The sequence below is a fragment of the Physeter macrocephalus genome, chromosome 8 (genome assembly GCF_002837175.3).
Source record: "Physeter macrocephalus isolate SW-GA chromosome 8, ASM283717v5, whole genome shotgun sequence".
NCBI classification, from domain to species: Eukaryota; Metazoa; Chordata; class Mammalia; order Artiodactyla; family Physeteridae; genus Physeter; species Physeter macrocephalus.
The window spans coordinates 128,088,789-128,103,413 of record NC_041221.1 but is presented as its reverse complement, the minus strand read 5'-3'; the positions used below and the strand labels follow the sequence as shown (position 1 = coordinate 128,103,413).

Genomic DNA, 14,625 nt, shown 5'->3' with positions numbered 1-14,625 from the left:
GCGGTCCATATGTAGGGGGACTTATTGTATCAGAATTACCTTTTCAAATATTTTCTCCCAGTCTGTGGCTTGTCTTATTCTTTTAACTATGTCTTTTGTAGAGCAGAAGTTTTTAATTTTAATGAAGTTCAGCTTCTCTATTACTACTTTATGTATCATGCCTTTAGTATTGTAGTTGCAAAAGTCATAGCTATAGCCAGAGTCATCTAGGTTTTCTCCTGTGCTATCTTCTAGAATTTTACAGTTTTGCATTTTCCATTTAGGTCTGTGGTCCATTTTGAGCTAATTTTTGGGAAGTGTGTGTCTAAATTATTTTTTTACATGTGGATATCCAGTTGTTTCAGCATCATTTGTTAAAAAGACTAACGTTGCTCCAATGTGCTGCCTTTGCTCCTTTGTCAAAGATCAGTTGACTATATTTATTGAGGTCTCTTCCTGGGCTCTCTATTCTGTTCCATTTATGTATTTATTTTTTCACCATTACCACACTGTCTTGATTACTATAGCTTTGTGGTAAATCTAGAAGTCTGGTAACATCAGCCCTTTATTTTGTTCTTCTCTTTCAATGTTGTATTGACTGTTTATCCATAAAATAACTTCCTGGAATTCTGACTGGGATTGTGTTAGGTCTATAAATCAAGTGGGAAGTACTGACATCTTCACAACATTGCGTCTTCCTGTCCATGAACATGGACTATCTCTTCATTTATTTAGTTCTTTGATCTTTTTTATCAGAGTTTTGTAATTTTCATCATACAGATTTTAATGTAGATTTTGTTAGATTTTTACCATAGTACAGTTGACCCTTGGAGAACACTGGTTTGAACTACACAGGTCCACTTACACGTAGATACTTTTCAGTAAATTCAACAGTACTACAGGATTCGAGGTTGGTTGCATTAGCAGATGTGGAACTGCCGATATGGAGGACTGACTGTAAAATTATATGCAGATTTTTGACTGAGGAAGGTTTGGCACCCCTAACCCCGGTGTTGTTCAAGGGTCAACTATTTCATTTTGGGGGGATACTAATGCAGATGGCATTGTGTTTTTTATTTCAAATTTTACATGTTCTTGCTGGCATATAGGAAAGCAGTTAACTTTTGTATACTAACCTTGTATCCTGCAACCTTACTATAATGACTTATTAGTTTTAGGAGTTTTCTTGGTCATTTTTTTTCAGGTTTTCTCCATAGATGATCATGTCATCTGAGAACAAGGACAGTTTTATGTCTTCCTTCCCATCTGTATACCTTTTATTTCCTTATCTTATTATATTAGCTAGGACTTCCAGTACCATCTTGACAGCAGTGGTTGAGAGGGAACATCATTACTAAGTTCCTGTTCTTGGTAAAGCATTGAGTTTCTCACCATTAAGTGGGATACTAGCTGTTGGTGCTTTGTTGATAGTTGTTATCAAGTTGAGGAAGTTCCCCTCCATTCCTAGTTTATTGAGAGTTTTATCATGAACGGGTGTTACTTATGGAATGGGAAGGAAGAAATAAAGCTGCCTTTACCAGTTTCTGTATGTAGAAAACTTTCAGGACCTACAAACTTAACTACTAGAATTTAGAGTATATCAGGGTCACAGGATATAAGATCAATGTATAAAAACCAATTGTATTTCTTTATACTAGCAATGAATAAAATAAAAATGAAATTAAGGAAACAGTGCCATTCAGAATAGCATCAAAAAGAAAAAATATTAAGTAATTTAACAATTAATTAAAATTAGTTTTATAAAGTGTAAAACTTATACAGTAAGTCCCCTACGTATGAACGAGTTCCATTCTGAGAGCATGTTTGTAAGTCCAATTTGTTTGTAAGTCCAACAAAGTTAGCCTAGGTACCCAACTAACACAGTCAGCTATATAGTACTGTACTGTAATAGGTTTATAATACTTTTCACACATATAATACACCATAAAAAACAAAAAATAAAGAAAACATTTTTAATCTTACAGTACAGTACCTTGAAAAGCACAACAGTACAGTACCAGCTACATCACTGCTGCTTTTACGCCTACTTCCAGACATCCTGGGCTTGAAATAAAGATACTGTACTACTGTACTTTATACAGTACTATACAGTAAAGTACACAAAAGCACAACCACTTGTAGAGGATGCATGCACATGACAGTGTATGCCAGGCATGTAAACTAACTTATGTGATTGGACTTGCAAACCCATGTTCCCATCTTTGAAATTTCACAGCTTGAAGGTTTGTACGTAGAGGACTTACTGTACAATGAAAAATGTAAAATATTACTAAGTGAAATTAAAGAAGATATAAATATATGTAGAAACAAGCCATGTTCATACACTGGAAGATGAAATATTGTTAAGTGCAAGTCTCCCAAAATTAATCTGTAGATTCAAAATATTCCTGGACTTCCATTTTCCACTAGGCCATGTAAGAATCTTGGAAATTGCCACTCCGTCCTAATAACAAGTAAAAAGTTGAACTGAAAAATCAGTAACCTTTCTTAGCTCCATAAGGGAAGTGAGGTAACAAGGGCAAACTGCTGTCCCCAAATTAGAATGACAGACAAATACAGAAAATCAAAATTTAAAGCGGCAAGCTCAGAGGGAGCTAGTGCCAGGGTAGGGAAAATTGAACTGTAATTGATGAACTGCTGGAAGCTCAGTATGGACTACTCTGAGAGTTAAAAAATCCAGGAAGACACAGTCATTGAAGGGATCTCCACACTTTGAGTTTTACCTCACGGATCTCTTACTAGGTTCTCATGGTGAATAACACAGAAAAAGCCCATGTGCTCCTGGCAGGGGGAAGGAAAAAGGAACCATTTTGAAATATGCCACAGCATTCTTCTTAAGAATGTCTGCTAGGGGCTTCCCTGGTGGCGCAGTGGTTGCGCGTCCGCCTGCCGATGCAGGGGAACCGGGTTCGCGCCCCGGTCTGGGAGGATCCCACATGCCGTGGAGCGGCTGGGCCCGTGAGCTGTGGCTGCTGAGCCTGCGCGTCCGGAGCCTGTGCTCCACAACGGGAGAGGCCGCAGCAGAGGGAGGCCCGCATACCACAAAAAAAAAAAAAAAAAAAAAAAAAGAATGTCTGCTGTTAGGAGAAACTTCCACCAGAGCCTAACAGACCTGCAGAAAGGGAAGTACCCAACTCATGTTGGCTCTAGCTTTTCCTATGGAGAAAGGGAAGTAACTCAGCGCTAGCCCACTCTAGCAATCCTGTCCCACCTAAAAGAAGGAAAAAACAGAAACGTGTGAAGTCCGCAATCCACAGGCAAAGGCTCACTAAAAGAATGAGACCTAATCATAGAACTGTAAAATGCTTCCCCTTCCCTCACACCTTACTGGCATATGACTAAAGGCGTAATTACAGCAATTCTTTTTATCCAGTACATCATGTCTGACTAGCAAGAAAAAATTACAAGGGCTTCTGAAGGGCAAAAAACACAGTTGGAAGAGACAGAGCAAACATAAGAACCAGTTTGAGACATGGTAGAAATGAATAAAAAGAATTGCACACTGTAACCAAGTGGGATTTAACTCAGGTATACAAGGCTGGTTCAACAATCAGAAATCAATTAAGCCATCACATCAACGGACTAAAGAAAAATAACATAATCATATCAACAGTTATGGCTGAGATTTGAAAACTGTACTCTCAGTAAGTGATAGAATTGCTAGACTGAAAAATTAATAAAGATAAAGCTTAAATATTATCAACCACTTTGATCTGATATGTAATTTTTTTTAGACTTAAGAGATCATTCTCCAATATAGAGCATATTCTAGGCCATAAAACAAGTCTCAGTAAATTAAAAAGGATTGAAATCATACAGAGTTTGTCCTCTGAGTATGTTGGAGTTGAATTATAAATATCAGAGCAGAATGTGGGAATTGAAACAGTGCCTTTGTAAATGACCCATAGGTCGGGGAAGAGTTGACAACAGAAATTACAAAATATTTTGAAATGAATGAAGATGAACATGCATCATAATTGATGGAATTCAACTGAAGGACCTTAGAGGGAAATTTATAGCACTTTTATGAGAAATGTATGGTCTCAATTCAATCATCTTAAGTTTCCAGCTTAACAATAACAAAGTAAACTCAAAGTGAACAGAAGTAAAGTTTGAGTGGAGATCAATGAAATAAAAAACGGAAAAACAGTAGAGGGAAATCAATGAAATGAAAAGCTAGTTGTTTGAAAAGATCAACAAAATTGTTAAACCTTGAGTGAGACTGATCTTTTAAAAAAGAAGACACAGGTTATTAAAATCAGGCATTTAAAGGGGATATTACCATCCTACAGAAATTAAAAGTATTGTTAGGGGATTTTATGAGCCAGCATATATCAACAAATTGGTCAAATCTTAAAAAGATTACTGTAAATGCACTCAAAAAGAATTAGAAACTTTGAATATACTTATAAAAAGTAAATAAATTAATAAATTAATAATTATATATATTCGCACAAAGAAATGCCTAGGCCCAGATGGCTTTACTGCTTGTGTTTTTCAAATATTTAATGAAGAAATAGGGGAAGAAGGAACGTTTTCAATCTCTTATGGGTATAATATTGTCCTGATGATGTAGTATCATAGGAAAACTGCAAATTGTTATTTCTCCTGAATATACATGCAGAAATCATTAACAAAATAACAGCAAATCAAATCCAGGAATATATTAAAAGTATTAGACTTTGTGACCAAGTTGGGTTTATCCTAGGAGTGCAAGGAATTTTAACATCCATAAAACAATTAATTCAGTATTCTCCATTAGTAAAGAAAATAGACAAAAACTACATGATCTTTTCAGTAAACAGGAAAAAAGATTGATAAAACCCAAAACCCGTTCATGATAAAATTTTTAAAATATTAGATATGTGGAAGGAAGCTTCCTAACCCTTGTCTAGGACATGAACAAAAAGTCTGTTGTGATGAGAATTTTATAATTTCCATTGTTTCATTTGTATTCTCTGACCCATATCTAATTTTTGTTTATGGTGTTAAGATCTTCCTTTTTTTCTGTATTGATATCTGGTTGTTTCATCACCATTTATAGAAAATAATATCTTTTCCTCCATTGAATTCCCTTGGCACTTTAGTCAAAAAATCAGTTGAGGGGCTTCCCTGGTGGCTCAGTGGTTGCGCGTCCGCCTGCCGATGCAGGGGAACCGGATTCGCGCCCCGGTCTGGGAGGATCCCACATGCCGTGGAGCGGCTGGGCCCGTGAGCCATGGCCACTGAGCCTGCGCGTCTGGAGCCTGTGCTCCGCAACGGGAGAGGCCACAACGGGGAGGCCCGCATACCACAAAAAAAAAAAAAAAAAAAAAAAATCAGTTGAACTTGTATATATGGGTCTGATTTTGTTTTCTCTCCTGTTTTATTGATCTATAAGTTAATCTGATGCCATACTATCTTGAGTATTCTAGCTTTATAAAAGTATATCTTGAAATATAAAATATTCCACCTTTGTTCTTGTTTTCCAGAATTGGTTTAGCTATTTTAGGTCTTTTACATTTTTATGTAAATAGAATCATCGTGTTAGTTTCTCTAAGGCAACTTGTTGATTATATTGAATTTGTAGAACATTTCAGTCCATAAACAGGATATATCTTATTTGGGACATCTTTAGTCTTCTTGGCAATGTTTTATAGTGTTTTAGTTGGCAATTTTGTACAGGTCTTGTGCATGTTTTGGTAAATTTATCTCAAGTTTTTTGTGTTTTTATTCTGCCTTTAATGGAATTAAAAGATATTTCAGATTGTTCGTTGCTAACATAAGGTAAAAGGGTTGACTTTTGGATATTAAGCTTGTATCCTTCAATCTTGGTAAATTCACTTATTTCTTTTCTTTTAATACTTTATTTTGTTTTATTTTTGCCATGCCATGCTGCTTGCAGGATCTTGGTTCCCTGACCAGGGATTAACCCAGGCCACAGCAGTGAAAGCACCAAGTCCTAACCACTGGACTGCCAGGGAATTCCCTAAAAACAGAATGTATAGAATTTACTTAATATACAATCATGTCATCTCCATTGCAGCTTTTCTCATGCCTTTCTTGTGTAAATCATTGTACCAGGAACTCAAATAGTTGATGAGGAGTGTGTTTCTTTCTTTTTTAAAAAAAATATTTATTTATTTGGCTGCTTCGGGTCTTATTGCAGCACACGGGTTTCTCTAGTTGAGGTGCGAGGGCTCAGTAGTTGTGGTGCACAGGCTCTAGTTGTGGTGTGCAAGGGAGTGTTGCTTTATATCAGTACTCTAGCTGATAAATTCTGTAGGAATACGGTATTTGTTTTTCTCTTTCTGACTTCACTCTGTATGACAGGCTCTGGGTCCATCCATCTCATCGCAAATAACCCAATTTCATTTCTTTTTATGGCTGAGTAATATTCCATTGTATATATGTGCCACATCATCTTTATCCATTCATCTGTCGATGGACACTTAGGTTGCTTCCATGTCAGGAATAAAGACACAGACGTAGAGAATGGACTTGAGGACATGGGGAGGGGGAAGGGTAAGCTGGGACGAAGTGAGAGAGTGGTATGGACATATATACACTACCAAATGTATAATAGATAGCTAGTGGGAAGCAGCCGCGTAGCACAGGGAGAGCAGCTCTGTACTTTGGCCACTTAGAGAGGAGGTGGGATAGGGAGGGTGGGAGGGAGACGCAAGAGGGAGGAGATATGGGGATATATGTATATGTATAGCTGATTCACTTCGTTGTACGGCAGAAACTAACCATTTGTAAAGCAATTATGCTCCAATAAAGATGTTAAAAAAAAATTCAGTAGGAATGATTAGAATTATAAAATGCCTTTTTCAATAGCCCCTAGTAACACTTTAGGTCTAGTCACTGATCAAAAATGGATGCTAAAACTAATAGATGGAAAATTGAGAGGAAACTTTATAATGAGCATATCAAGTTGACACTGTCTGAAACCACTCATGATTTTTTATTTATTTATTTATTTTTGACTGCGTTGGGTTTTCGTTGCTGTGCGCAGGCTTTCTCTAATTGTGGCCAGTGGGGGCTGCTCTTCGTTGTGGTGCGCGGGCTTCTCATTGTGGTGGCTTCTCTTGTTATGGAGCATGGACTCTAGGTGTGCGGGCTTCAGTAGTTGTGGTGAGCAGGCTCAGTAGATGTGACTTGCGGGCTCTAGAGTGTAGGCTCAGTAGTTGCAGCGCACGGGCCTAGTTGCTCCGCGGCATGTGGGATTTTCCTGGACCAGGGCTCGAACCTGTGTCCCCTGCATTGACAGGTGGATTTTTAACCATTGAGCCATCAGGGAAGCCCAACGATTTTTAACACTACTAAAAAATGGGACAACCAGACATTGTGTCTACATATGTGATGTGGCAGAACATTCCATTAGGTCTTTTTTTTTTAAGCTTCTGTTTCTCTGTTGTATTCATGTTTGTCTCTAGTTTCTTAAACATTTGGAGCATACTTAGAAATAGCTGTTTCAGTGTTCTTGTCTGTTGATTCCCTCACTGCTGACAGCTCTGGTTCTGTTTTTATTGATTGGTTTTTCTTTGGCTGTGGATCATATATTCCTATTTGCATGCCTGTTTTTTGTTTTGCTTTACTGGATGTAGGACTTTGCAACTTTTATGTTGCTGGGTTCCAGCTTTTGTTGTATTTCTTTAGTGTAGTATTAGGCTTTCTTCTGACATGTAGTTTAGCTAATTGGAATCCATTTTTAGTCTTAATATTTGTTTGAATGAGTCCAGCACTTCCTTAATGTAGGACTAATTTATCACATTACAAAGAAAATGGATTCCTGAAGATTCCACTCAATGCTCCATGTATTATGTGGTCTTTCCACTGTGGCTAGTATTTGTATTTTTCTCACATTTTCATATTATTCACCCAGAGGTTCAATGGAACCTTTCTGAAGATCACCAGCGCACATATGTGCACTCATGCATGCACTCTCGTGCACATTCTTGTTCTGTCTCTCTTCCTCTCTTTCTCTGCTGCTCCCTCCTTTCCTTTATCCTGCCCTATAAATTAGATCTTTCCTCCATCACCCGCACCCCAAAACTGTCTCTGTCTCTTCAATTCAGTGAGATTGGCAGGCTCTGTTAGGTTTGTCCCTTCTTGCATTGTGGCCTAGAAATTGCCTGTACTTAGTAAAATTGGGATATTCTAGGGGTCATCTTAGTTTTTTAATTCCCTCTCTAAGGAATCACATCCCTGTCCTGCCTGCTTTCCGAAGTCTTGAAACTGTTGTTTAATGTTTTGTCTGATTTTCCAGTTTTTTCACATAGGCGAGTAAATCCAGTCCCTGTTATTCCATCTTGAATGAAAGCAAACTTTTGCAAATTTCCTTTTCATTGTTTTATGTATTAGATGAGGTAGGAATATTTTGGGGAAAATAACAAAAATAATACAGGCTACTGCTTAAGAAAAAACAGCAGTGACTTTTTTGTTATGTTCAAAAGTAAGTTCATTTGTATTTTGATTAGGATTTGGCTATAAACTAGTATTTGTATGTAACCTTATACTTTGTGGAGAATTGACATTTTTATAATATTGAGTTTCTTTGTAAGTGTATGTTATATCACTTCTTTTATTAGGCCCTATTTTCAGTCCATCAATAAAATTGCGTAGTTGTTTTTTATAAATGACTTCTGTATTTCTTTATTAAGTTTATTTTTTATAGTTTTGCTTCTGTTATTATTGGAATTTTAAAATTATTTTTGTAATAATATTAATATTTTATAATTATCCATGGTACTTAATTTCCATTTTATAATATTTTAGAGTGCTTTTATAATTTCTTTTATGTACACTCTGCATATTAAGTATGTTAACCTTTTGTATCTAGTATTTTTTTCATATCCCACCTTTTAAAAAATTCAGTTTGTCTTTTAAAATGAAAACATCAATTTTTTCCTTTATGAGTGTGCTTTCTTTTTTGATTTGCTTAGAAATCTTTCTCTCAGACAAATAACATAAAAATACTCAAATTTTCTTTTAGTACTACTGCATTTTTAATTTTTTCCAAAGAGCTAGCCAGTGGCTCCAATACTGTTTTTAAAAAATAAACCACTTCTATATCTCACTACATTTTTTAGTATATTCAAGTGTAAATACTTTTAAAGTTTTTTTCTATCTGTTATCTAATATCACTCTCAAAGATTTACTTTTTAAAAATATTCCATAATTGTGGCTTCACTCTTTAGTAGATGTGGTTTTACCTGAATTCAACACTTATTAATAGATGTTCAGAATTTGAGATTAGGCAGATATCTTTTATAATCAGTTTTAGAGATTAGTTAAAGGCAGAATTTTTAAAATAATTATCACACAACTGTGTATCGAGACCATTTATATCTCGGCAAGTAAAAGGAAGTTTTTGTTTTGTTTTTTTAAAAAAATCTTATTAGTATACCTGATAGGATCAGAATTTCTTGGTTAACATGTAGGTTTTTTTGGTTCATTTTTTCTATATTGATGCATTTTATTTATAACCTTTGCTAAAGAAATTATTTTTCTGTTTTTATAGTTTTGGTAAGCAGTTTGGAGGAAAAAGAGGATGTGATTGTCTTGTATTAGAGCCTTCAGAAATGATTGTGGTAAGAATTTTAAAGAATACTGAAATTGTTTTTTGATATGCTTCATTTTCAGCTTTAAATGTAGTAGGCTTTTAAACACTCAAGGAGGTTCCATTACTGTGACTTTTAAAATATTTTACTAAGTAGCATCAAACTATATACCAAGTTCGATACATTTTCATCCACTTTAAAGTTTTTTCTGATCCTTGAAAGGGATGCAGTTATATATAAAATGTTGCAAATTTGGTAATTTCTTTTACTACTTCTATCAGAAAATTTAAATAAGAGCTCTGAAAGGAGACCCTGATTTTCCTATTCAATTTAGTTAATAATCTTTGAGCATCCATGTTCTGTACCCTGGACTTGAGGGAAAGAGGTAGAAAAAAAGAGATACAATTATATCCAAGTAAGAAATGGTTTAAATCTTAATAGTTTTAAGAGTGTATTTAAGGAATAATTCTTTACTTTTTCCTGAGAAAGCTAGGTAGTTGATGTAACTATAGAAAATAAGACTTTTTTCCCTTACCATTTGAAGAATCCAGAACACAGCGCCCTTTTGCTTTGTTCTGAGATAACCTTACTAGAAAATAGTTAATACTGAATGGACTCTTTGTCCTACTAGGATCTCATGTAAATGATCATGTCATCTGATTTGATTTAAACTTGAGAAACGAGGTTGAATTCTTAATGAAGTCTTTTAATATCAGGGCTCAAAACTAAACCACTTTTCCATTTCATGGTGTTACAGTCAGATTGACATCTTCAGGTAGATTCTGTTTTCTTTTCCCCAAACTGGGTCATCTCTGTTATCATGAGCTTAGTGTCCTAAATTTCATATAAACCACTGGATTTTAAGCTCCTAAAAGGCGATTATTTCTTATTCTGTTTGTGTCTTCTATAGTATTGCAGAGTGCTATCTGCGTAGTAAATATTCAGTGAATGTTATTTGTTTTCAAGTTTGTTCAAGGCTTAGACTAGGTATTGTTTGACATTATTTTCTTTAAGTGTTGGTATACATGGCATATCTGTTAAGGTCTCAGAACCCTTTCCTCTAAATAAATGCATTGAGGGACATGGCAAGAAAACTGCCTCAGGCAGTACTGTTTTCTCAGTTATTTGTCAGTTGATGTATTTTATATTTCTCATACTTTATGGGAAAAAAATAGTGCTTTTGCCATAGTGTTCTCCTATACAGTTGACCCTTAAACAACATGAATTTGAACTGCTCAGTCCACTTACATTCAGATATTTTTCAGTAGTAAATACTACAGTACTACACAGTCTGTGGTTCGTTGAATCTATGAATACAGAGGGAGGACCATAAATTATACGTGGATTAAGCTCCATCCACCTTGTACATTGTTTTTTTGGTCTTGTTTTATTGTGGTAAAATACACTTAACATGAAATTTACCATTTTAGCCATTTTTAAATATACAGTTTAAGATATTAAGTTAATTACTAAATTTATTAACAATTAAATTAATTTTCCTTTTAGATTAAAGGGAGGAGTTGTACTTTTCTTGCCCCAAACCGGGAGTTAGCCTTTTCTGTTTCTAAAGCAGTATCTAGTAACCAAGATCTGGCAGCCAGCTGTTTTCATTGCTCCAGGTGCTTTATTGCTTGTAGGGCCTTTCACTGAACAGAGCTAGAAAATATACGTGTGAGTGTATGTATACACATACATACACACTTATATATACACCTCTGTATTTATTTCTTTGTTTCTGTGTACCTGTGTTTAAAATCTAGAGTTTATTCTGTTTTTCTCATTTTGCTTATTTGTACCTCCTTTCACTAACAGTGAGAAACTTGGTTTCCATCATCATCAAAACGTTTACTTATACCTAAGACAGTTTTAAAATTGCTTGCTCATAACAATGTAGAAAGCACTACTAGCTAGAGTATTAACATACACATATACACATATTTTAAGAGTACAATTTATTGATATTACAAATGTATGCCACTTAAAACCTACCTGTGTCAAAATATGAAATATTTCCATCACCTACCTTATAAAGTAAGGAAGTATTCAGAGAATTATAGGAACCTGGCAAAAGGACAGAGGAACCAGATTGAAGGGACTCCCATTGGCCAAATCTGGGACAGTTTGAGAATCCAAATAAAAATGTATAGTGATTGATGGTACCCTACTGTATAATAAAGAATTTGTTAATTTCTAATGATATGAATGAATGAAAAGGAAGAGGTCTTCCTGATAGTTAAATGCCAACTAATAAGTCTAGAAGGAATGATTAAGTTAGAAAATCGTTGATGAATGCCAAAACTTGTGACTAATGTTTGTTGAGAAACAGGATACTTACATAGTCTCATTGTATCTCCCCACAAATCATTTATGAAAGGAAAAATTACCAAATTTCTGATGGGGAAACGTGGAGGAAACCACTGTAGCAAAAATTATTGCTACCACCATCAATATAGGCATAAAGTGATACACTACTCCTGATATGATGCACTGAGGAGGACAGAACATCACCTCTGAGATATATTCCTGCCAGAAATGCCTGCCTGCAGCTAATCAGTAGTAAATAGCTGACAAACCGAATGGAAGACATTCTAAAAATTGAGGTCCTATACTTTCTAAATATCCCAGCGTTAAGAAACATCACAGAAAGACTGAGGAACTGTTTCATATTAAAGGAGAAAAAAAAGAGATATAACTAAATACAATGCTTTTTATCTTGCATTAAATCTTGGAGGCAGGAGAGGGGAGTAACTATAAATGATAATGTTGGCACAGTTGGTGAAATTTGAACATGGACTGTGGTTTAGATAATATTGAATTTACTGATTTTGATTATTGTACTGGGGTTATGTAAGACAAAATTCTTGTTCTTGGGAAATACATGTTGACATATTTTAGGGTCAAGAATCACTCTCTCTTCAATTTATACCCAAATGTTTCGGGGAAAAAAAAGTATGTGTATATATAAAATTTTTTAAATCACCCCAAATAATCACATCAAGTGTATATATTTATGATTGGTAATTTTTAAATTCAAAAACAGTATTTTATTGATGATCAGCATAGTTAAAAATGCTTTATGAGTTATAGGAGAAAATAATCTAAAATAATTTTAAGATTTTTGTCCCTGAAGTTTCTGAGGATTTTGTTTTTATTCCACCATATTGATGAATCTTGATTTTTTTTTTTCAGTTTTTCACTATTATTACATCCTTGGAAATACAAAATTGTACTGAACATTTTGTAATAGCATAAATCTTTGATACCTAAGTGTATTTTTTTTTGTTTGTTTTTTTTGGTACGCGGGCCTCTCACTGTTGTGGTCTCTCCCGTTGCGGAGCACAGGCTCCGGACGCGCAGGCTCAGCGGCCATGGCTTACGGGCCTAGCCGCTCCGCGGCATGTGGGATCTTCCCGGACCGCGGCACAAACCCGTGTCCCCTGCATCGGCAGGCGGACTCTCAAACACTGCGCCACCAGGGAAGCCCCCTTAAGTGTATTTTTTTAGGTAAAATTATTTAGAATTCATAAAAATGCTTGGTCCAAGTATACATATGTTTATAAGTAATGTTTACTATTTTGATAAGTTCTATCAAATACTTTTATTACATATGTATTTCTACAAATTTGAGTAACCACTGGTGATTGGGAACACCTGTTTCTAAACACCTTCATCACCTGATAGGTTAGTCATCTTAATTTGACACATTATAATGAAATCTCGTTTTAAATTACCTGTGTATGTTCTCATATGCTTTATGGAGGGTTTATTTTTATTATTATCCGTGTCTCTTGCCCATTTTTCTACTTGGATTATTCCTTATTTGTTCATGAAAGCTTTTTATTACTAGGTAAACGAACCCTTTTGTTATAAGAAGCTGTTTATCATTTTTTAACTTTAGTCTGAAGTAAATTTTATGTCAGTTATATATTTTTTTAATCTGTTGAGTGTTTTTCCTCTTACAACTTTTTGAAGTCATGCTTATTAGAAAGACCTTCCCGGGCTTCCCTGGTGGCGCAGTGGTTGCGCGTCCGCCTGCCGATGCAGGGGAACCGGGTTCGCGCCCCGGTCTGGGAGGATCCCACATGCCGCAGAGCGGCTGGGCCCGTGAGCCATGGCCGCTGAGCCTGCGCGTCCGGAGCCTGTGCTCCGCAACGGGAGAGACCACAACAGAGGGAGGCCCGTATACCACAAAAAAAAAAAAAAAAAAAAGAAAAAAAAAGAAAGACCTTCCCATGGCAAGATTATTAAACTTTTAAAAATATGTATTGCTTTATAGAATTTTATTAGTTCATTGTTTTAATTAAACTTTTAAATCTTTCTTCTTCTGGGTAGCTGAAGACAGTGGTAACCACTTAACTACCTGTCTCCCAATATTTCCTCTAAAAACAGTGTAGACCTACAAGAAGGGTATAAGTAGTCTATACACAAACCATGCTCACAGCATAACTTGAAGACAGAGGATGCTCAAACTTGAAAATAATTGTAAATAAAAAGAGAGAAATCACCATTTCCCAGCATGTTATTTCTCACACTCCATCTCTACTCCCAACCCTTATCAAGGGTTTGTGATGAGCAAAGGCCAACCAAGCAGATCTGTAGAAAACACAGAAAATGGAAGCTAGCAAATGGACCTAGGGTTAACCTGTACTGTTGGAAAGACTAATTCCATGCTAAGTTTAAAATTAAATATGTGTGTGTGTACGTATGCATATGATAGATCAGAACAGAGACTACAGTGAAGTTTTTTAATATTATGAATAATTTTCAGAGTAGTCATCTAAATGTGTAGCTTTAGGGTTAAGATAAAAGATAAAAAGGAAACAAGCTCTCTTTGGCATTTAAGTGGTGAAGAAGCAGCACATGGGTAAGTTTTAGGTGCCTACAAGCCAAAATGAAAACAAAATCCAAGTCTTACAACCTCTCCTTCCACTAGCAAAACAAAAAGAAAAATGTATCTTAAAACATCTGGACTTCAAAGTATTTGGCAAAAGAGATGCTGTTAAACTAGGAGTTTTGTAAGACATCCTAATACCACAAAAAGGTAAAAAGGGGAACTTGATAAATCCATATGTAGGTATTA

The 14,625-nt window shown here is 35.5% G+C and overlaps 1 protein-coding gene across 5 annotated transcripts in view; it reads left to right on the top strand.

Annotated features, from left to right (window-relative positions):
* Positions 1 to 14,625, top strand: part of RAPGEF6 (Rap guanine nucleotide exchange factor 6) — a 221,817-nt gene that overhangs the window by 50,578 nt on the left and 156,614 nt on the right. For all 5 annotated transcript variants that reach the window (XM_028493199.2, XM_028493202.2, XM_024115980.3 and 2 more), the window contains exon 5: positions 9,506 to 9,575. In XM_028493199.2, coding sequence (XP_028349000.1) covers positions 9,506 to 9,575 — 70 coding nt within the window. The remainder of the gene's footprint in view (positions 1 to 9,505; positions 9,576 to 14,625) is intronic.